At 44.1% G+C, this 22,581-nt stretch overlaps 1 protein-coding gene across 2 annotated transcripts in view; it reads right to left on the bottom strand.

Annotated features, from left to right (window-relative positions):
• Positions 1 to 3,479: 3,479 nt before the first annotated feature.
• The window catches only part of KPNA1 (karyopherin subunit alpha 1), a 32,251-nt gene continuing 13,149 nt past the window's right edge, over positions 3,480 to 22,581 (bottom strand). For both annotated transcript variants that reach the window (XM_081894585.1, XM_081894584.1), the window contains exons 2-14: positions 21,400 to 21,533; positions 20,191 to 20,298; positions 18,958 to 19,057; positions 17,543 to 17,637; positions 15,260 to 15,391; positions 14,267 to 14,355; positions 13,143 to 13,242; positions 12,645 to 12,808; positions 12,239 to 12,317; positions 9,826 to 9,951; positions 9,151 to 9,278; positions 8,143 to 8,321; positions 3,480 to 6,428 (exon numbers count right to left, since the gene is read on the bottom strand). In XM_081894585.1, the coding sequence (XP_081750711.1) occupies positions 6,241 to 6,428; positions 8,143 to 8,321; positions 9,151 to 9,278; positions 9,826 to 9,951; positions 12,239 to 12,317; positions 12,645 to 12,808; positions 13,143 to 13,242; positions 14,267 to 14,355; positions 15,260 to 15,391; positions 17,543 to 17,637; positions 18,958 to 19,057; positions 20,191 to 20,298; positions 21,400 to 21,528 (1,617 nt within the window). In that variant the 5' untranslated portion in view covers positions 21,529 to 21,533 and the 3' untranslated portion in view covers positions 3,480 to 6,240. The remainder of the gene's footprint in view (positions 6,429 to 8,142; positions 8,322 to 9,150; positions 9,279 to 9,825; positions 9,952 to 12,238; positions 12,318 to 12,644; positions 12,809 to 13,142; positions 13,243 to 14,266; positions 14,356 to 15,259; positions 15,392 to 17,542; positions 17,638 to 18,957; positions 19,058 to 20,190; positions 20,299 to 21,399; positions 21,534 to 22,581) is intronic.

Raw genomic sequence — 22,581 nt, 5'->3', positions numbered from 1 at the left:
TTCCAAAAACCAGGCTTGGCCCCACTGAAATGGACCTATATAATCAGCATCATCCACGATTAACTTCAGTTGCTATGCTGTTACCCTCTTGACCAATAATGGGGCATTTGCAACTTGTCAGTCACCATCTGGTCCAGGTTTGACTTCTTTAAGAAATGGGTGCACTGATGCCTCTCTCTAAGAGCAACAGAGTCCACAAAAATATGCTAGGCATGGCACAGACACGACGTAAGATGCCACAACCGTTGCATCAAGATCATTCCAAAGACAAGTGTCTTCATCCTCGAAAGTGCTGCCCAAACATGTCAGAGTGGGACTTGGATAGATCCTCCAGGGTCAGCAGCGGCCATATGGGTACTTGATGCAATGGACGCAGTGCAGTATGATTTTGCAGTGCTCACCATCATAGGGTAGGTGCAGTTATGCACTCAAACCAGTGTTCATTATACCAGTATAGGTAAATAATTCCATGTAGGTAAGCAACAGCTACAGCAAAGATGTAGCACAAACCACTCTTTCAGTTTGGGTCTACTTAGCCTTGTCACCATGCATAGGTAAAGGGACCCCTGACTGTTGGGTCCAGTCGCGGACGACTCGGGTTGCGGCGCTCATCTCGCTTTAATGGCTGAGGGAGCCGGCATACAGCTTCCAGGTCATGTGGCCAGCATGACTAAGCTGCTTCTAGTGAACCAGAGCAGCGCACGGAAACGCCGTTTCCCTTCCCGCCGGAGCGGTACCTATTTATCTACTTGCACTTTGACGTGCTTTCGAACTGCTAGGTTGGAAGGAGCAGGGACCGAGCAACGGGAGCTCACCCCGTCACGGGGATTCAAAGCCCTAGGCTCTGTAGTTTAACCCACAGCGCTACCCGCATCCCTTGCATACTAGTACTCAAATTATACAGGCTTTCTCTTGTTGAAAAGTTGTGATATGATTTAGCAAAAACAGAGACGCCAAGGGAAGGGGTTATGGATCATTAATGGCCCCTCACCCGTCTTTCCCCCATAAAGCACTGTGCATAGAAGCACACGCAGCATAGAATCATAGAACTGTAGAGTTGGAAGGGGGCCACAAAGGTCATCTAGTCCAACGTTTGCCCAATGTAGGGTGTGAATCCACAATCTTGAGATCAAGGCCAAGTAACAGTGGGGTTGTATGGAGTGTAGGTTGTAAAAAGCACAATTTGTTATGCCGCACATCACTGCTGATCACAAGGCTTGCCTTGGTCTGTAATTTACTAGCTTTGTGGAGCTTGAGCCAACATGAGATGACCTTTAACCAGCAGGGTTTTTAAAAATAATTGAATAAATTACGCAATTCAGGAGGTCTCTTATCTTTCCCCCCACCCCATCCCCCACCTACCGGTTGTCAAAAAATTCTACTGATGCCTTATGCAGACAACATGATCCTCATTCCATTTTCCCAATGATTATTATTGCTATTAGCATATGTTTGCCATTTTATGCAAAAAAAGGGGGGTCTCCAAGCAACATAAAATGATAAAATAGAAACAGGTAAAATTAATTAGAAACCACACTGAGAAAAGAGACATAAAACACAAAGATTCTTAAAAGTGCTCATCCAGCAACACAAATGTACCCCCTTCCCATGTCCCCATCACAGGATAGGCTAAAATAGCACACAAAGGTTTTTTTTCTGAAGTGTAGGTAATCCAGATACTTTATGAAATATTAATTGTGCATTGTAGAAATGTTTTTTTATTGTGCATTTTTGGTCTCATTTTATCTTGCACACTGCTCTGATGGCTTGTGATTTATAAATAATCTGAATCAGTAATTTATAAATATGTAAAATAAAAAGGGGGAAGAGAGGAGAGAATGTTCCATCACACCTGTGTAATATTTACCTTAGTGTTACATTGAATACCTTTTTCCCCAAAAGATCTATGTTATTCCACTGGTGGATCAGGACAAGACACCAACTTCAATTGGGGTGCACTATTGCCACTACAGAAGTATTTTATAGAAAAGCCTTGAGCCACTAATTGCTCATTAACCCACTTGATATAGAGTTCTTCTGAAGATAAAAATGGTAGGGGAGAACTCCATGCATTGAATAACCATGTAAGATGCACAGAATTAAAAATTAAAAAGGCCCACTTCCTAGGGCAGAGGATGTTCCTCTCAGTAGTAGCCTGTTATTTTCAAGGGCAATATATCTGAACTCACCTGGTTTATATAGGAGAAAGTAATGGCATACAGTCCAGGCATGGCCAAACTTGGCCCTCCAGCTGTTTTGGGACTACAATTCCCATCATCCCTAGCTAACAGGACCAGTGGTCAGGGATGATGGGAACTGTAGTCCCAAAACAGCTGGAGGGCCAAGTTTGGCCATGCCTGGCATACACTCAGGGGTGTTATTTGAAGCCTCTGGCAAGCAAGGGCAGGTTTTTCTCAGCTGAACCCCCAGCTCCAACCCATTGACTTGTCCTGTAGAACTCAGTGGCATTTTGGGAACATGTTCATACGGAGATCCATTTGCTCAGTCTATACCGTATCGCTGGCTTTTGTTACAAGGCAAACTTCACAGTCAAATTTTGGGGTTACAAAATTATCTCATCTGTAGCCTTTCATAGTACAGTAGTTTGGCTTGGGCATAATGTATACCAGATCCCATTTTTCTGGGTACCAAGAAGTTCCTTGAACACTGCGGGGGATGTCATACTACGCATTCCTATTGAGATTTTTAACTTCTCTAATAAAGAAGAGCGCCATGATCTCTGAATATACAAATTCAGTTCTTGATAGAGCCTAGAAATAGTTTTCATTCTAATTCAGGTGTCTTGGGCTACATGTATACAGAATTACTACCCAAAGCACAGGGCTAAATGTACATAGTTCAAAATATGTATCTTTAAATTATATATTCCTCCCCCTACCTTTTGTGGCCTGCCCCCCCAGTAAACAGGAAGTAATCCTCTCATGCTATTATTATACACTCTACAGCTTTGGAAAATGATTTATAGATTATGGTATGGACCCTAAATGCTTCCTTCAATCAAATCACATTTGAACAAGGGTGCCGTCTCCCTTGAACCCAATATGCAACAATGGGGGTCTCTCTGCCAGAGGCATTCAATACAGCAGCTTTGGGCTAGTAGGGACAGAAATCACAATCTCTGCTAGATTCATATCCATTTCCTTCCTGCCCTTGACACCCCCCCAGCAAAAAATGCAGGCAGCGTTCTGCTCGTCCAGGTCAGCAGGTCAACACTGAAATAATATTTTTGTGTTAGTGCAAGCCTTCAAAGGTTTAGGAAGTGTGGTTTGATGCTTCAACTCATTGTCCAGAACTTTTACGCAGCCACCTCCATCTCCAGCAGAGTTGACCTGCCATCTCTCAACTTTGGATTGTACAGGATATTCTAATTTGCGTATGTACATCACCACACCAGCTAACAGAAAGAAGCACCACATTAGCCCTACTTTTAAAAAATGAAAGAAAAAGACAGCACTCCGTTTCACTTCTATGTATTTATGGTTTAATTCACTCCTTTGAAGAGAGAATTCATTATTTCCTAGCGGGAACACCAATGCACCACGTTCTCACTAGCTTGGGAGAAAAACTTTTGGTGTGAGAAAGATATAGGATGTGTGTAAATATACATATATACATACACATTAGCACACACATTGGAGGAGTGTGCCTGTGCATATATACTCTAGGTAAGCACACACATATACACACTGTCAGTGTTTGTGCATGTGAGACATTTCTGTACCACATGCACCCTTCACTGAAATTGGCTTACAAAATATGCAGCTTGCTGCCCCCCGAAAAACTATCAATTAAAGTACATGATTTGAAACAAATCTTATAGAAATGACATGTCATCAGTAATTTACACTTTAAAAAACTCAGCCACAAAAAAAATCTGGAAGCTGCAACAAGATTGCTATTCATCAGTGCTGCTACCACCCTTAAAGAAACATGGTTTACTATGGGATATAAAGGCAACATTGAGGTTGTTATAAAGATTAGCCACCTAATTTAAAGAACAAACCAACCAGACTGCACTTCATTTTTTGCCCACAATACACCCCATGAAACTACTCTTCTCACACCTCGCTTACCTGTCTTGTACATTGTTTGCTTCCTGTTCACTGTGGATTCTTTCTCCCATCTGCGGTTTTGGTGCCTTTCCCCACTTTTTAAACATCAATCCAGGCAATCTGCTGGATTTGGTTACGTGATGATCCCACTATGCCATAGATGAGAGGCATAGAGAGGCCATAGATTCCTTCTCTCATAGTAGGGGGCCAACTTTTTTTGCCTGGTTTTAAATTCCCCCGGAACAAGAACCAAAATGGGAAATAAGTTTATTGCAAAACACATGCCCGCCCGCCCCCCATCTCAGCCCAGCCCTAATTTTAAAGTTACAAACAACTGAAGTTGAAATGGTAACCCAGAGATGCTTCTTCATAAAGCAGCACAAAACTAAAGGAAGTTAACTTAAGAGGGTGGAGGCTGATGAAGAATGGACAGAACTGGCAGCTGCGAGAGCTCCCATCCTAAAAGCACAGACATAGATACAAAGTGTTCAGGAGAAGGGTCAGTCACGCAGAAGAACACTGATGAGACCATACCTCCTAACAGGTTGACAAAGTATATTTCCTTGCAGGCGGTTAGTTTTCTTCCGTTAATTATAACATGAAGAATCTTGCCAAACAATTCTGACAACAGAATTTATTATGTATTCACAATGTTTGTAATGGTAGGTCAAGTCCTGGAAAGTCAAACTGACCCAAGGTGCCGCCCGGTCAGGGAACAGGGTGCAAGCCTCCCGCAAGATCCATGCATTCACAAGAGAGTGAACAACACTGCTGATAATGGCTGATGCCAAGTTAAATTAAGACTATGCTGTCGGAGTCGGCTGGCCTTGGACTACGTGAAGAGGTTCAAAACAATTGGCGTTCATATCCAATGTCTTCGGTCCGAATGTATCGGAGAGCCACCATCTTGGTGCTAGTCAAGAGAGCATTCTACAGACACACGGAGACGGCACGACAACACCCCTGGTTGTTGCAGGAAGCTGACATGATGGCATTTGGCCAGAGATCAGCTCTACTAAGGATTAAATGAGTGGTGTCAGTCAAGAATATTAGGCAGATGATTTCAGAACTTAGGTTTCGTTAGTCATAAGAGCATTCTATGTGCCTTTAAGTGAAGTTTATAGAATCCAGGTGTCCCTTTCTGGCCTGAATTAGAAGCTACAGTCCATGTAAGCAGATGTGGCCCAGGGAGCCCGTTATCTTCTTTGCTTCAATATTTTAGCATGTCAAGAATTTACAACAGAATGTGATTTACAGACAGCCCTGTTCAACCAAGACGTTTACAAAAACTCAAGCGTGGATTTCTCAGCAGGAACCATGTTAATGAGGACCACTTTCGAAACCTGAAAGAGATTTCAGTCTGAATGTAGAGGGAGCCAATTGACGCTGTGGTAGATGGACAGGAACAGTTCCTCTATCCCTGACGTGATTTCGGACATCTTCAAAAGAGCCCTGGCTGCCCCATGGGAGGTACAGAGAGATGGGCTCCGTTCCTCATGCAGACAGAAGAGAACAAACCCCATGCGGTCGAAAGGGCAGCACAGGAATCCTGCCTGCTGTCAACTGTTCATTGTTCCAAGAACCTGGAGCAGCTTATTCACTGGCGGCTGTAAGTGCAGGGAACAGAGAGCTCCTTCCCGTATCTCTGTGTATCATATATGTATATATATATAGTATACATACATATATATAGATTAACAGAAGCCCAAGCTGCCACACACAGAACCACCACCATTCCAAATTCTGCGTGAGCCTCAAATGAGACAGGCACTCCAGAAGTGCCTGGAAAGGAAGAGTCTCTCGAATCCTCTTTGTCAATAGCAAGAACACTGCAACACACACACAGACACACAAAGGAAACTCCACCCTTGTTTTAGAATCTAGGATTACACCACTTTAGTGTGTACTTCATTGGGGAAAACTGACATCTTTGCAGAAGTGCCCAAGCTCTGGAGAGATGGGCACAGCAGCTAGGGTAAGCCCTTACCGAAGTGGCGTCCTACAACAAAGAGCCAAATGTTTTCCAGTTGTGTTTGTAAGGAAGCGTGTGTGCAAAGCAAGCAAATGAGCTCACACAGGTTTATGGAAAACAGGACCACTCTGTGGGCAACTCAGAGCTCTACAATAGGGCTGGATGGGCAAGTGCAACGCAGTGCACAGGAGCGCCTCACAGCTGGAAACCTTCCATGGGAGCCTCGCACTGCTGGAAGATGTACTGCTGCTGGCCAAGATCGACTTGGGGGGCGATGCTGCTGTCTTCCTCCTCTGTCCCAAAGTAGTGCTCAATCAGATCAAAGGCCTTCTGGTAGATTTCTTGGTTCTCGTGACTCTGCAGGAATTCAATCTTATCCAGGCCTGCAAGAAAAATACACAGAGCCCCTCAGTTCTGGAACATGAAGGTATACCTGAACTGCTTCATCTTTGGAGAACCTCTGGCTCTCCAGATATTAGTGGATTCCTCATTATGCCATATCATTTGCCATGCTGGTTGGGGCTGACAGTAGCTAGAGTCCCCAGACACCTAGATGGCCAGGTGGACACCTGGATAGCTCAGCATGTTGCTGAGAAGGGGGTGGGGCAAAGACAGAGCGAGATACACAGACCTGGCTATCTGAACTGTAGCATCAATTAAAAACCAGGAGACTCCATTGAGACCCCACAAAGATTCTAAAGGCAGAAGTTTCCATTGCTACTGGAGCTATCCCATCCCACAACTGCCTCTTCGTTATTTCAGACTTTGCAGGTGCTGCTTAGGTAATGATGTGGTATAGAAAAATTAAAATGCTCTGCAAAACCCTCAAGTGCTGTAATCCACAAAAATGCACTTAAGAGGATCTTTATGTCCTGCCCAGTGCAGCAGCTAAGCCTGCAGCCTAACTGCAAGATTTTGGTTATATTTATATTTTGGCGTTTGTAAAGGACCCCTGAACGGTCCAGTCAAAGGCGACTATGAGGTTGTGGTGCTCATCTCACTTTCAGGCCAAGCGAGCCGGAGTTTGTCCACAGACAGCTTTCTGGGTCATGTGGCCAGCATGACCAAACCGCTTCTGGCACAATGGCACACTGTGACTGAAACCAGAGCGCACGGAAACCTTCCCTATTTATCTACTTGCACTGGTGTGCTTTCAAACTGCAAGGTTGGCAGGAGCTGGGACAGAGCAATGGGAGCTCACCCCGTTGCAGGGATTCAAATCACCAACCTTCTGATTGGCAAGCCCAAGAGGCTCAGTAGTTTAGACCACAGCGCCACCTGTGCTGCAGACTGTAAGCAACCACAAATACGAAGAGGTATTTCCAAAATTCTGCTTTTATTTTGAAAAGAGGCACTGCTATTATCTTTGTATCCAGCATTTTCTGCAGAAATGAACCAAGTTGGAAAAGGTTCCGAAAAAGGCACCAAAATGATCAAGGGGGTGGAGATGCTCCCATATGAAGAATGGTCGCAGCATTTGGGACTTTTTAGTTTAGAGAAAAGGCAAATAAGAAGTGACCTGATAGAAGCCTGTGAAATTATGCATGGCATGCAGAAAGTACATAGAGAAATCCCCCCACCCCCCTTGTAAGACTAGAATTCATGAACATCCCATGAAACTGCATGTTGGAAGATTTAGGACAAATATAAGAAAGTACTTCTTCATGCAGTGTACAGTCAAACTATGCAACTTGCTTCCTCAGGAGGCAGTGATAGCCAACAATCTGGATGATTTTGGAAGACGATTAGACAAATTCAAGGAGGAGAGGGCTATCAATGATTATTTCCTCCACCGTTGGGAACCATGAGAGGGGAGAGTCCTCTTGTAGACAAGATGGACAACTGGCCTGATCAGACTATTCTTATGTTCCTAAATGCTACTTGAACTGGAAAATTAAAGGCAACTGAGGAAGTATCAGAAGGTGTTGCAAAGGAAGAATACTAGAAAGAAAATGTACAGTAGGTCCTCCCTCCTGACACTGAAAGAGTACAATATTGCTTGGAAAGTCTTCCATTTACTTTGAGGTCATAATGAACCATGAGAAACGAAAGCTGGATAGTCTAATATGGATGTCACCCACCAGCACATCCCCTTACCGTAGGCTTCCTCAATGAGTGCACAGTATGGGTTAATGCCAGTTCCACTTCGCCTGGCTTCTTGCTCGCCCAGTCTCAGGATGTTTTCCAGCCCATTAAGAGCCACCTGCACAATCTTCGAGTCCATTACCGTAAGGAGGTCACAGAGTGGTTTGATGCAGCCAAGTTCTACCAGGTACCTGAAAACCACAATGGATTGGGAATCAAGACAACGAGAGGATTCGGTTTGGCAAAGTGGCAGCACCACTTCTGGCATCTTGGTTAAAGGTAAAGGGACCCCTGACCATTAGGTCCAGTTGTGACCGACTCTGGGGTTGCGGTGCTCATCTCGCTTTACTGGCCAAGGGAGCTGGCATATAGCTTCCGGGTCATGTGGCCAGCAGGACTAAGCCACTTCTGAAGAACCAGAGCAGCGCACGGAAATGCCGTTTACCTTCCCGCCGGAGTGATACCTATTTATCTACTTGCACTTTGACGTGCTTTTGAACTGCTAGGTTGGCAGAAGCAGGGATGGAGCAACGGGAGCTCACCCAGTCATTGCGGGGATTCGAACCGCCGACCTTCTGATCGGCAAGTCCTAGGCTCTGAGGTTAACCCACAGTGCCACCCGCGTCCCGAGGCACCCTCAAAAGCACGAAGTGTTCTTGAGAGAGAGGAACAGTGTTCCGCTCGCCCATGTCCAGTGAATAACACTCAGTGGTATGAAGAATCTGGGCAGTTCTTCGAGAAGGTGAAGCCTTAGAAGAGGCTGACCCAAATAGTGCAGACTGGAGTGGCGAAATCTCCAGATATTGCTGGACTACTACTGCATAAACTCTGGCCATTAGCTATGCTGACCAGAGGTTCCCCCCTCCTGACAGAGATATGAGAAAACGTGTGAACAGAGCAGGCATCTTTTGGTCAAGGGGGATGAGGAGGGCAGGAGAAAAGAGAAACTTTGCAGCACCAGCTCTCAGCACAACCCTTCCACCGTGAAGGTCTTTGTTTGGAAAGCTTGCTGGCACTTACTTGATCTGCTCAGCAGAGCCGCCAGATGTTGCATTAGTAATAGCCCAAGCCGCTTCTTTTCTTGTCCGAAACTCGGCAGTTTGCAATATACTTATCAGAGCTGGGAAAATGTTGGCATCTATGACAGTCTGAAAAATAAACAAATAGCAGATTTAAGAATCAGGATTATTTGCTTCAACACAGTAATATGACATAGAGTGCTACAGCGAGGGGGGGAAGTATTTGATCCCCTGCTAAATTTATCTGAGAACACAGCTATGCCTCGTGTGTTTAGTGAGGATGCTTTACGTGACCATAGGTTTGTTGGTTGTTGTTTAGACCAAATAACCAGCTTGAGTCCAGCAGAAAGGGGGATGGCGCAGGTTACTCTAATCATGGAAAGCTGGATTCACCAGTGGTTTTTGTTTGCTTGTTTTGTTTTGTATTCAACAGTATTGAGCATCCATCTCCAACTGGTCTAATATTTTGTGGGGGGGAGGAGCAGAGTTAAAATTAGAGTTGTTCTCCTGACATTTCCCAGTTCTGATCTTGAATTTATAAAAGTCTGCTGAAAATGCCAAACAAAATACAAGCAAGAGTGTGTAATATTCTGCCAAAGTCTGCATGGACAGCAATAGATCTAAGAATCTGATTTTGTGCTGGCAAGTGAACCTCTGAGCCAACCAGCTTCATTACCTGAATCTGCGCTCTGTTTCCAGCTGTGATGTTTGATATTGTCCAACATGCTTCCTTTTTGATTGATTCTTTAGGACTGCTAAGCAAGTGTAGTAAACTCTGCAGAGCTGAACAATTCAATATTACCTGGGAAAGGGAAAGAAAGAGATTGATTTTTGACTGCATCCAAAAGATGGATCTAAAAATTCCATGCACACTTACCTTAAGGAAACATGAGGAAGGCATAATAAAGAGATTTTTTCCTTATCTAAAATCAAAAGAATATGCTGAGGAAAAAGCAGAAAGCTCAAGGAAGTAAAGGGGAGAATAAGATAGCAGTAGTCTGCCTGAAGATAAAATCAAGTGGGAAGAAAAGTGGGGAAAGAACGAAAGAGGCAGAAAAGGCAACATAAAGGTATTTCTATGCGCAGAAAGCACTGTCAATGTCAGGAGAAAATACTGAGCAGGGCATGAGAGTTTGAAGAACTTGACGGAGAAGACAGGTGCACTTAATACCTTTCTCGTCTCAGATTTAGTGGAAAGTAAGCTGTCACTGATGAGGAGGCAGATATTCTAAGTTATGTAAGTATTAATAATGTTAAAGACTGCATAGGTAGGCATTTTCATATTAACGAATCTAACCAATGAGCCTAGATGTCTCACACTCTAACCCTGTAAATATAAGGTGAGCAAGAAAGTAAATGCGAAAGAATGGAAAATATTATTTTGAAAGCTTAAATTTCTCCCGCAATGAAGTGGCAGACTTTGCCAAAGAAAAGCAAGGAGGGGTTGTTTATCATTAGACTTTATTTAACAAGTCTCACAAGACTTGCTCTTGCAGCCCATTAAGGATACAAAGGGTGGGTTTTGCCCTGTACAGCAGGTGCACAACTGACAGGAAGAAAGGATTCTGGTGAACATTACAAAGATGTGTTTACAAATGCAGGTGCAAGAGATACAAAGAAAGTCTACTCAAAATATTAGAGACCACCATGCTCAAAAGACAGCTTTACAATCTAACACTGAGCAAGGCTGCATGCTCAGAACTTGACTTGAAAACTCCAAGATTCTGAACTGAAATAAGAAAGCTGAGTAGCACAAATAGTGCTAGGTTCCTAGGCACTAACAAAAAATCAGCGAAAAGGATATGCAGATACCCTATAGCCAACAAGCTCAAACAGTGTTTCTCAAACCGTAGGTCCTAGCACTTTTCCTGAGCAGATTCCAGAAAGAAAGTCTCCCTGCCACAACTAGGTGAACAGCACACGATCACTAAGAGCATCTCTGAAGAGACAGACTCCTTCCCTTCCTGTTATGCTGAATTTCTTTCGGCTACATAGTGCCTATTTATACATGGGTGGCGCTGTGGGTTAAACCACAGAGCCTAGGGCTTGCTGATCAGAAGGTCGGAGGTTCGAATCCCCGTGACGGGGTGAGCTCCCGTTGCTCGGTCCCTGCTCCTGCCAACCTAGCAGTTCAAAAGCACGTCAAAGTGCAAGTAGATAAATAGGTACCGTTCCGGCGGGAAGGTAAGTGGCGTTTCCATGTACTGCTCTGGTTCGCCAGAAGCGGCTTAGTCATGCTGGCCACATGACCCCGAAGCTGTACGCCGGCTCCCTCGGCCAGTAAAGCGGGATGAGCACCGCAACCCCAGAGTCGGTCACGACTAGACCTAATGGAAGTGTTGGAAGTGAGGAGATTTCACCCCTCCCATTCCAAGAATCTGCTGATGTTCTCTGCTGATTCTCCAGAGAGGAGGGGGGCGGTTTCTGCTCACTACTTATTCCGCTCCAGCCTCACATCAAAGAGAGAGACTGAGTGTTAGAGAGAGAGAGAAAGAGTGTTATCTCTGTATAGATAAGGTTGCTGTTAAGAGCAGCTGCAGACACTCAGTGCAGTTCAGCTTCTTCATTTAGCTCTGTATATAGTTTGTATGATAGTTGTAGATAGAATAGAAGTAGTTATTCTACAGAGCTGTTCTCCGAGTGGTTTATGCTCTGCTGTGCAACGACTGTCTTTGGAAGTGAATCTGGTGCTCACAACTCTGAGTTGTGAGTCCACAGCACTTTGACCTGTTCCTGGACAGAAGGTGGTCTCTGGAAGTGCTACCCCAGCTCGCCTGGCTCAGAGAGTGGCTGAAGTGGATGAGTCCAGTCGGTGGCAATGGCTCAAGGGCGATGCTGACAGGGAGAACCCCCAGAAAAGATTTGGAGGGGAATGTGTGGGGTGCACAGAGGGTGGAGAGGAAGGAAAAGTTCCATTGTATGAGCAGAAGTTGTTCTGCTTGTACATTTTCACAGGATATAACCCACAATACATGTTCAGCTCTATGAAGCCTCTTAAGGCTGAGGACTGAAAGAAAGAGATTTACTTCTATTCAGTTACTGTGAAAACTGGAATCAATAAATGTTGTTGCAGTGAGCAGTGTTTATACCTGGGTCTGGATATCATCCCCTGTAACAATGTTCCCAACTGCTCGCAAAGCAGGAGATACCACTTTGTAGTCGTTATGCCTAAAAAAAGGGGAAAAAAGAAAGGCTTCAGCTTAACAGATTCAAATGTTATTTGTTTCATAGTCACGTCTTCAACTGTCGTGTCTTGATGCCAGGATGCAAGGCCACTGTGTTCTATTTATTCCTTTGTTTCTTTAAGTAATATGGACATAATAACCACTGTTCCTGCAATGGGGTTCAAAACAGGTGGCCTTGGGCCCCAAATAATGTATTCACACCTGCACTTTCAGCAAGAAATAAAAGCTAAGGCCAACCTGAGATGACGGCAAGTAAAAGGACAACATTTAATAGACTTGCTTGATTAAATAAATTTGCTAAAGTCCTTACATCAGGAGTTCCACAAGTCTCCTACATACTCCTGCATCAATCACAGCCTGGATTTTATCATTGGGTCCATCAGACAAGTATGAGAGTGCCCAGCATGCATCCGCTAGGACATCTGTGTCGTTGACGAAGAGCAGCCATGACAGCACGCTCAGACAGGGGGAGACCTACAAAGAAATGAGAGGGGTGAAAAATCAATGGAATAAGCATGCCTGTTATCACAATTACTACTATGCGCAGGTCTTTTTCAACAAAGGACCTAAACCAGTCTTTCTCAAACTTGGTCCCCAAGCTGTTGTTGGACTACAACTCCCATCACCCCACCTGGAAGCCACCCATCTGGAAGCAGACATGACAGCATACAATTTTTTTTTTAAATGAGATGAGAACTTTGTTTCCTTAAAAGCCTCCAGATATTTAAGAAGGCTGCTCCAGAAAGGAATGTTGTGAACTCCTTTTCTTATCCACAAAAGGCAACGCTTTTCAGACTTTATTTCCTACCTTAGCAAAGTCTGGGGGAGGATTCTTTCCTCTGCAAAGATTAGAGAGTGCCCACACAGCATTCCGAGTCATGGTGAGACGATTCTGTTTGGAAAGCAATCTGGAAATACAAAAAAGAAAGAAAGAAAGAAAGAAAGAAAGAAAGAAAGAAAGAAAGAAAGAAAGAAAGAAAGAAAGAAAGAAAGAAAAAAGTATTGCAACAGAAAGCTTACGAGAAGAAGAGGACACTGAACACAAACTACTGGGTATCTGCTTTCTAACTTGAAATCATGCTTGTAAAAGAAAACCGTGTTAAATTCCCATAGTTACAGTGGCACCTCGGTTTTCGAATGTCTCCGTTGACAAATGTTTCAGAATTTGAGTGCTGTAAACCCTGGAAGTAAATGCTTCAGTTTTCGAATGTGCCTCGAAAGTCAAACTGGAAAAGCAGCTTCCGTATTGAGCTTTCCGTACTGAGATTTCTGTTTTGAGTTTTCAGTTTTCGAACGTTTTGGAACACAAACGGTCTTCCAGAACGGATTATGTTCAAAAACCGAGGTACTACTGTATTTTTTATTCCCAAGAAGTTCAGGAGGAAATGTCATGCTTTCACAGAATGACATGGGGGGGGGGGGGAGTAAAACCTGCTGCTAATGAGGGAAGATATGGAGGTCGGTGTAAGAAATGCAAGTATAGGAACACCCCCGATGCGCACAATCCTAACTATGTTTACTCAGACGTAAGTCCCTAAAATTCAGTTGGGCTTACTCCTATGTTAGTGGGATTAGGATTCCAGCCTAAGCTTACCTTTTGCTTGTAGGGCTGGCCAAATGATGAATTATTTTCTCCTCTCTATGCATCCTTCCCAACATACCACATTAAAGCAATAAATATCAACTACAAAGTTATCTAGGTAGAGTCAGACAATAGTGTCTCTAATAGTTTGCACATTACACCAAATTCTTCTGTGCTAATACAGCAGTGCTCATCTGTATGAGCACATGCACACAGACAGACAGACAGACACACACACAGACACACACACACACACACACACACACACACACACACAAAACCACTCCAGTCAGGGTTATTCCACTGGGCACTGCTGGCAAATAAACCTGAACACCATCTAGAAAACTTACTGCAATAGAGGGGGTAAGATGTTGCAGTCCAGCACGTAATCTCTACACATAGTACTGTCCCCTGCAATATTGCCGAGGGCCCAAACAGCCTGAGAAAGAAGACAGGATACCGTTAGACCAACTTTTCTGAGACTGCAACCCTCCCTTGTCCTGTATCTCAGCACCAATAATTGTCTTAACATCATATTCATATATGAGCCAGCCTGACTGCTCCCACCTATCAGTATTGAGCCAAGTCACAGCTTGCTAGATAAGTTGAGTTGTTTGAACATGAGGCAATAGGAATCACTGAGGTTCTAAAGAGTTACTGTTTCCCCTTATTTATGTATTTAAACAGTTTATATACTAGAATCAGAACAGTGGACCCACCAAAAATTACACCCAGAAACACGTAATACCAATACACTGCCTTCTCCTCAGCTCCCCCTTCCCTTAGGATCCATGCAAATCAGTTAAGGAGTGGAGGCATTATTTTAACTCCAATCACAGAACGCTGTTCAGCAATACTTAAAACTTCTCCACTCAGCATGCTTCACAGGGATGAAAACCCAGGCCATCCACACACCTCCCCTGATCCATGCTGATCAGCCAGGAGGGCTGATCTGAATTCCCCAAGACGCTGCTCTAGGCAGAGAGGTTTACACCTCCCCTCCTGCTGCGCTGTGATCAGAAGGATGAGCGCGCAAACACACACGCTCAGCAGATCAGCTGGAAAGTGGCAAGCAATTTTCTTCCTGATTGCAGTGCATGTGGAAAAACTCAGACTACACCCAGCATTTTGTGAAGAGGAGGAAAAGAACCCATCCCTGTTGCCCGGATTAAGTCCATGGGCCAAAGGTTCTGCATCTCGCAAGTTAAGACTTTTGTCTGCCATCTTTTTAAACCAGATGAGCATCAGCAGCTGGAAGACTTGAAACTAGCAATAGGAGGAAACTCAGTGGCGTGTGCTATACCCAGCAGCCTCTACGCTATCTTGCCTTTTGAGACACTAACCTGTTCTTGCACATCTTCAAATTCTGAGCTGAGGAGCTCTATGAAGATAGGAACAGCTCCTGCTTGGATCACAATCCGAGTCTGAAGGGAATTTCCGGAGGCAATGTTAGTCAGCACCCAGGCAGCTTCAAACTGGAAGAGGAGAGAGAGAAAGCCATTCTTCAGCAGCTGTTTGTCTACAACACGATGCTTGAACCAGAAATCTTCACTAACTTGGGGTAGTTGCCATGCCAGGCACTTGGTCAGAGGTGGCAACAAGCACAAGCCACCTGGCCACAGTGATCCATGCGACGGTCACCTCCAGGCTTGACTACTGTAATTCGCTCTACGCGGGGCTGCCCTTGAAGCTGTCCCAGAAACTCCAGCCATGGAGCATATTGACCCAGTGCTTTATCAGTTGCACTGGCTCCCGGTGGAGTACAGGGTCAGATTTAAGGTGCTGCTTTTGACCTTTAAAGCCCTTCACGGCCTAGGACCCTTGTACCTACGGGACCGCCTCTCCTGGTATGCCCCACGGAGAGCCTCAAGGTCCATAAATAACAACACCCTAGTGGTCCCGGGCCCTAAGGAAGTTAGATTGGCTTCAACCAGAGCCAGGGCCTTTTCAACTCTGGCTCCGGCCTGGTGGAACGCTCTGCCTCATGAGACCAGGGCCCTGCAGGATCTGATTTCTTTCCGCAGGGCCTGTAAGACAGAGTTGTTCCACCTGGCCTTTGGCTTGGAGCCAATTTGATTCCCTCTCTTCTTTTTTCTTTTCCTTCTCCTCCTGCGATGAGGCTACATTTTAATATTTTAATGTTTCATTATTTTAATGTTGTATTTTAATTTTGTTTTAAGTTGCAAACATTCAACTTGTTTTTATTATTGCTTGTAAGCTGCTCTGAGCCTGGCCTTGGCTGGGGAGGGCGGGGTATAAATAATAATAAATAATAATAATAATAATAATAATAATAATCTAGCAGACACTTTAATCAGCTTTTCTCCCACTAACATCATGCTCATCTGCTTTCTATGTAATACACAATTCTGCAAATAATATTGCATTATCAGACAGTTATGCTTCAATTGGCATTCATTAAAAAATGTGTGCAGAAGAAAAGTGTATGCCTCTAACAGGAAGGCTACTGTGAGAACAGAATGCTGGACTAGCGGCCTATGTTCTTAATATAGGGTGTATAGGTAACAGCAGAGTCAAATGTGGACCTATTTTTCTCCTGATATTACAAACTGAAGAGCTTTGTTGGGGCATGGGGATCATATCCCAAATTGCTTCAACATAAAAAAATATATTTTTCCCTGGCCTTTTTTTTATTTTTTAAAAAAAGTTAGCTAAATGCAAAGAAACACGATAGCTAACCTTGAAGACACTTAAATTTATTTTCACTGGGCACATTTTATAAAGGCAACTCAAACTGATGAAAAACGATGGCTGAGAGAGACCTGGAATTTGATTCTTGTCTCTTTCATGAGCTCACTGTTTAAGCCTTAGGCAAATCACTCTCAGCCATTTGTAATATCACCACCACTCCCTCTAACTGTGACCTCAAGGTAGAGAGTGCCAACAGAAATGGGCCAAACTGGATCCACGAAGAAACGAGAGGGAGGTATTAGCACAGACTGGGAAACTCCTGAAGTTCACAGGCATACAAAAAGCTCTTTTAAAAAATACAAACCCAGGGCAAAAAAACACTGAATAACAACCCAATGAAGGCAAAGTGTGCCCAGTAGCCAAAGAATGTTAATTTCTTTTCGGGGGGAGCAAAATGTCTTGCACAGAGGTCCCTGAGCAGATGGTATTAATCCCACTTGTTCACTCCAATGATCAACTCTGAGACAACTGGAGCCCAAAGAGAGCAACCCTCCCCCTTAAAAACAAACAAAAAACAGCCCAGTGAGGGCAGGGGATGCTCAGTGGCCTGCGGGAGCCCCAGGAGCGTCCACCGGAAAAGAAAAATGGAAAACCAGGAGTTGGGAGAAGGAGTGAATTGACTTTCTTGACCTTCTTACAGTCAAAAATATCGTGGAAGGCGGCACTGCTGGCACTCTGACCTATAAAGGCTGAAGATAAGTCTATAGCAGGCCATCTTCTCCTCAATCTTCATGGAATTTCAAGGATATTTTCTAATTAACTCCCAAGGTTAAATCGAATGAGTCCTTTAGGATAGACTTTAGGATAGACTCATGCAAGAGCCCACAGGCCTTTACTTAAGAAAATCCCACCTCTTTTTTTTACTTTAATTATCAAAGTCTATTCTATAAAATTGAGGAACAGAAAACACATACCTGTAAAGTGCAGTTTTCTTTCCGTTTGAGGAACTCTACAAACCTGGGCACTACTCCTGGTGTACTAATGACCTCGTCTATAGGAGGATTCGGTTCTATTGAAAGCACAAAGATACCAGAGTAGGTTTTTCCAACCTTTTAGGTGAAGCTATGTGCTTACACAAGAAACAGATAATATCAGTTGTCCAAGGCATTCAGTTTATTACTTTACATGCAATCTTCTACACCCTCCATTCTTATACTTGGGTCTTTCATGCCTTCAATGTGACATTTCCATTTAGAAACAGGTAACAGCCATTTATTGTTTTATTAATTTAACTGATACCCTAGGACCTGTCCCATAAACTCAAGATAGCCCAGAACTGCCGCCCCACTTAACTGTTCCAAAGCCACAGGTCCCAAAGTTTAATGACAAGATTAGGTAAAGGCAAAGGACCCCTGGATGGTTAAGTCCAGTCAAAGGTGACTATGGGGTTGTGGAGCTCATCTTGCTTTCAGGCTGAGGGAGCCGGCGTTTGTCCACAGACAGCTTTCTGGGTCATGATGAAACTGCTTCTGGTGCAATGGAACACCGTGACGGAAACCAGAGCACACGGAAATGCTGTTTTCCTTCCCGCCGTGGCAGTACCTATTTATCTACTTGCACAGGCGTGCTTTTGAACTGCTAGGTTGGCAGGAGCTGGGACAGAGCAACGGGAGCTCACCCCTTCGCAGGGATTTGAACCGCCGACCTTCTGATCGGCAAGCCCAAGGGGCTCAGTGAAACCACAGCGCCACCTGCTGCCTCATGACAAGATTAGAAGCACCACTATCCCTAAAACCCTTACATAACAAAGGAGAACTGGGGAATGGGGTTGTAGCACAGGCACCGCCTGCCTGACATCAGTTTTGAGTGGCTCCACCCACACAACCCACCATAACATCCCTCATCTAATAACATCCTGGATCCAAGACTGCACAGGGAGAGGAGGGCAGCTGCTCAGTGGCTGCAGTCTCCATGCTGCAGGAAGGCAGTGGTGGGTTGATTATTTGTATATAACCCCACCTATTCCACCTTTGCGCACAGCGAGGCCCAAACAACGAACAAGGCGAAATATGACATAAAACAAGCAGATAAAAAACAACAACATAGACTAAAATAGCCAACTGCCAATGGCCAAAGCAGTTGCAGATCTCCCAACCAGGCCCTGGCTCCACTCCTCCCACTGGCCCCAGCTGCTGTGGGGTATTGGCTGGCTGTGATGGAAACAGGAAAGACTGCTGGAAACTAGCAATATCTGTACTTAAATGCAAGCGGTGAGGAAAGGACCAACAGGGGATTCAGGGGGTTACAGAAAAGTTAGCAGCAATCATGTATATTGGGATAGAAACAGGAACAGCAGCTGAGCTTTTCCATAACTACCTCCAGCACTCACCTTTTGAGAGAAGTTTTCGGAATTTCTGGGTGGCTGAGAGCTGCTGTTCTGGACTATTGGAGAAAATCATCTCAGTCATATCAGATGTGATCACTGCACTCTGCAATGACAAAGGAAAAATATGGTTACTTTTGCCTCAAATTTAAGGGCAAATACTTCTCAATGTGTTACTATAAAGAATAAATGTGATGAAGGCAACTCAAGTGCAAATGCAGAAGGGAGTAAGAGGATCTAAAATACACTTTCCTGTTTAAAATCCAGCCAGAAAAGTTCCTTCTCAAAACTACCACTGAAAACAAGAGCAGGAGATAGCGTGGAAGGGGCAAAAGGTTAAAGCAGCTCCCCCCATGGCAAGGTCCTGATTTGACCCCCCCCCCCACATCAGCTATTTAACAAAAACCACCTTTGTAATCCCCAATTATGTCATATACCTAGCCCAGTTCCAAATTTATCAAAGGTATCTATGCATTCACATTGCAAGGTAAGAAACTGAGTCTGGCTGGCACTAAAAAGCCCTAAGAACTGACTTTTCACATCGATATTAATTTTTTTCCATACCTACTGGTTTGCAAACTGCTTGAAGGAAGTGGAAAAGAGGTATATAATTAAGATAGCACCATTTGTTACTGGATGGGCTGAACAATCCAAACACCCCTTACTCCAGACCAGGGGCTGGAATGAGTGGAAGTGACTGCCAGCCCAACTTTCCTGGCTAAGCTGGCCTCCCAACAGTCACCAGTGCTGACCTGCTGCTTCTGCCTGCCAAATATGCCGGAGGAGGACACTGGCAGGATCCCTGCCAACAGGGGGGAAGAGAGAGCCCTGAAACACTGGATCCTAAGCCGGTTCCAATGCCATCGTGTGATGGCATGCTGCCCAACCTGGGCCTGAAAACCGCACAAGATTCACTCTCTACCCTGCATAAGATTCACTTTCTACCCTGGCCCTCATGAGCAACAAGGCTGTGTATGTGGCAATGGCCCCACTGCTCTGCAAAGTCCCACAGGCAGGGGCAAAGTCTAGACTGCTCCCTTAACAAGTCTTTTACAGGGCACTTTCAGTGGCAGAGTGCAGCAACCGCTGCAAAATATACACAAGTTAGGCATGCCCAAGTGATCGTAGATGCACCGCTTTCCAGGGAAGTGTGTTTTGAGAGTGCAGCCTTAGAAATCACAGCTGGCACTACAGGAAAAGCAAACTTTTGTCAAGTTGTCAAGTCTTTGCTCCACTTACAGAAGTCATTTCCATGTTATTAATTGGGGTTTCATGGAAGCCGCCGTCTGACATAACTTCCTCTTCCGCTTCTTCATCAGCTGTAGCAACATTTCTGCGTTTAAACAACTGGAGAGAGATATGCAGAGAAATTACAACTAACAGTGTTTATACATTGAGAGAACGTAACCAAAGATAATGATTTATTAAACACTATATAGAAATCATAAAGTGGGGCCACAGATCAGTGGATTCCTGGTCTCCCATGTCCTAATCCGACACACTACATCACACAAGGCCAAAGTAAAACACTCTTGTGGGGAAGGTCCACACATCATCTTGTTTCAGCCGTGGCGAGTTAGGCTGCAAAATAAGGCTGTAGTGGATGCTGTTTTGCCAACCACACAGCGTTCAGCATGGTATGAATTCAAAGAAATGATAGTGCAGACGCTATTGTACTCAGATAATAGTGAGCAAAGGAGAGCTGGCGCCCAAAATATCGCTGACTTGCAGAGCGGAGATGACGACACACTGGGAGATCTTTATGTACATTCAAGGAAGACAGCTTCCATCAACCTCTGTGTTTCGTCTCTGCTGGAGCTGCTAGACTGGTCTGACAGGGTAGCCTCCTTTGGGATAGTCTTACTACAGCAGAAGTCAGTCAGTTCACCAATGAGCCCATGCAGGTTCCACAGTTGCCTTGCCATGCTCAGTCTACACAGAAGTGTGTGAAACAAGGCACAGAGGCAGGAGGCAGGGTGGATAAACATGAGAATCCTGATGGCTACATCAGAGGCAGAAGCAAGTTGGTGGCTGGTGTCCCAGAATGAATCAAAGCAAGACTTGATGAAACTTGTTGTTTAAATTTATTATTAATTGCTGTCATTACTTTCTATTGTTGTTTTATGATGACAAAGTAATGCTGTATGCTTAGTAGGGTATGTTTTATCCTGGGAAACACGTGCTTTTTATTCAAACGTAGGTTTATCAAGCTAAATGTTGTCCAATCACAAAAATAACAGCAGATTTGAATTCCTCACACACAAAAACGTATTTTTAAGACCCCTCACTGAATAAATTTGCAAAAGTAAATTTGCAAAAATTTTGTTTCACGCTCTAAAATGGTATGCCCTACTCCCCCGCCCATCCAAAGTTGGGTGACACCCAAGCCAAGAGATCCTGCAATTGAATATGGGATTTCTCCTTTTCATTGCCTATGGAGGAGCGTACCTGCTCCTCTCGTTTCTGCTTCCGTAGCTGGAGGCCCTCTTCCTCCCGCCGGCGACGCATTTCATCAGGATTCAGAGACTTGTTTTTATAGCTCTTCAGTCGGAAGTTCTCTTTTCCTGAAGTTGTCATGATTTCTAAACAGCAATGTAATTAGAAAGAAAATACGGGTCAAAGGAGCATTTTCTGTTCTGTTCTTTTCTTCAACTGAATTTTTTAATGACTTTAGCAATACCAATAGATTTCTTTCCAGCCCTACAAGAGGTATAGCATGTAAAAGGCAGGTATCAAGAGAGTAACTCTACCCCTAGCTCAGCAAGTTCACTTGGCTAAGATGAATAGCAGATTAAAATAATAATTCTGATGAAGATATAATCTCAAAGTGTAGTGTCAAACATACAGGGATAAAGGCAGAAGATCTGCACTTGGGTCAATTCTTCTGCGGAACTCTTTATTAAGGCCCCTTTAGTACCCCAACAGTGTTTTTAGGGGATTTCCTAATTCCTGGCCAGAGTAACCTCAAAGAAGCAAAAATTTAGTATTCTTCCCGCAACATTTATTTGAATCAGTATGGGAGAGAGAAGTTTTTCTCTTACAACAGGCTTTCCCAGACTGACTTTACACACACTTTCCACCAGTTTCTTTTTTAGGTTTCTATCTAAATCTATCACCTCTAATAGTGGCAGCTGTTGAAAAATAGTCCTTGCTGGCAGATTAAATTGCTAAAAGGGGTTGGGAAAAGTGTTTGTTCCTATGCAAGTGCTTCCAAGCGTTTGAAGGTAGCAAGCAGTGGAGAAAAACAACTTTATAGCTTCTGTAGGAGTAAGAGTGAATATAGATGTCAGATTAAGTGTCAATTCTGGCTCCCCTTGAAGTCCACGTGGCTTCAGCAGAAAGTCTTTGCTCTACTGGTATAGAACCTATCCCCAAATAACAAACAAGACAGCAAAAATTCTGCTCAGTATTTTAGCTCATATTTGCCCTAATTTGTGTATTCACTTAAGTGCAGTAATTCTGGTCCCACTGATTTAATAACCTTGGTTGAAATTATTTTTACACCCAGTTATGAGCAAACATGAGACATGTAAATGGAATTAAGTTAAACTGAGATCATGTTATTGTGATTCAGATGGTAGATTAACAGTGTTAGACTTTTCCCACATCATGAATTTCATTTATAGAGGG

Source organism: Podarcis melisellensis (assembly GCF_964234715.1).
Source record: "Podarcis melisellensis genome assembly, chromosome: 17".
Taxonomy (NCBI): Eukaryota; Metazoa; Chordata; class Lepidosauria; order Squamata; family Lacertidae; genus Podarcis; species Podarcis melisellensis.
This window is presented reverse-complemented; position numbering and strand designations above follow the sequence as displayed.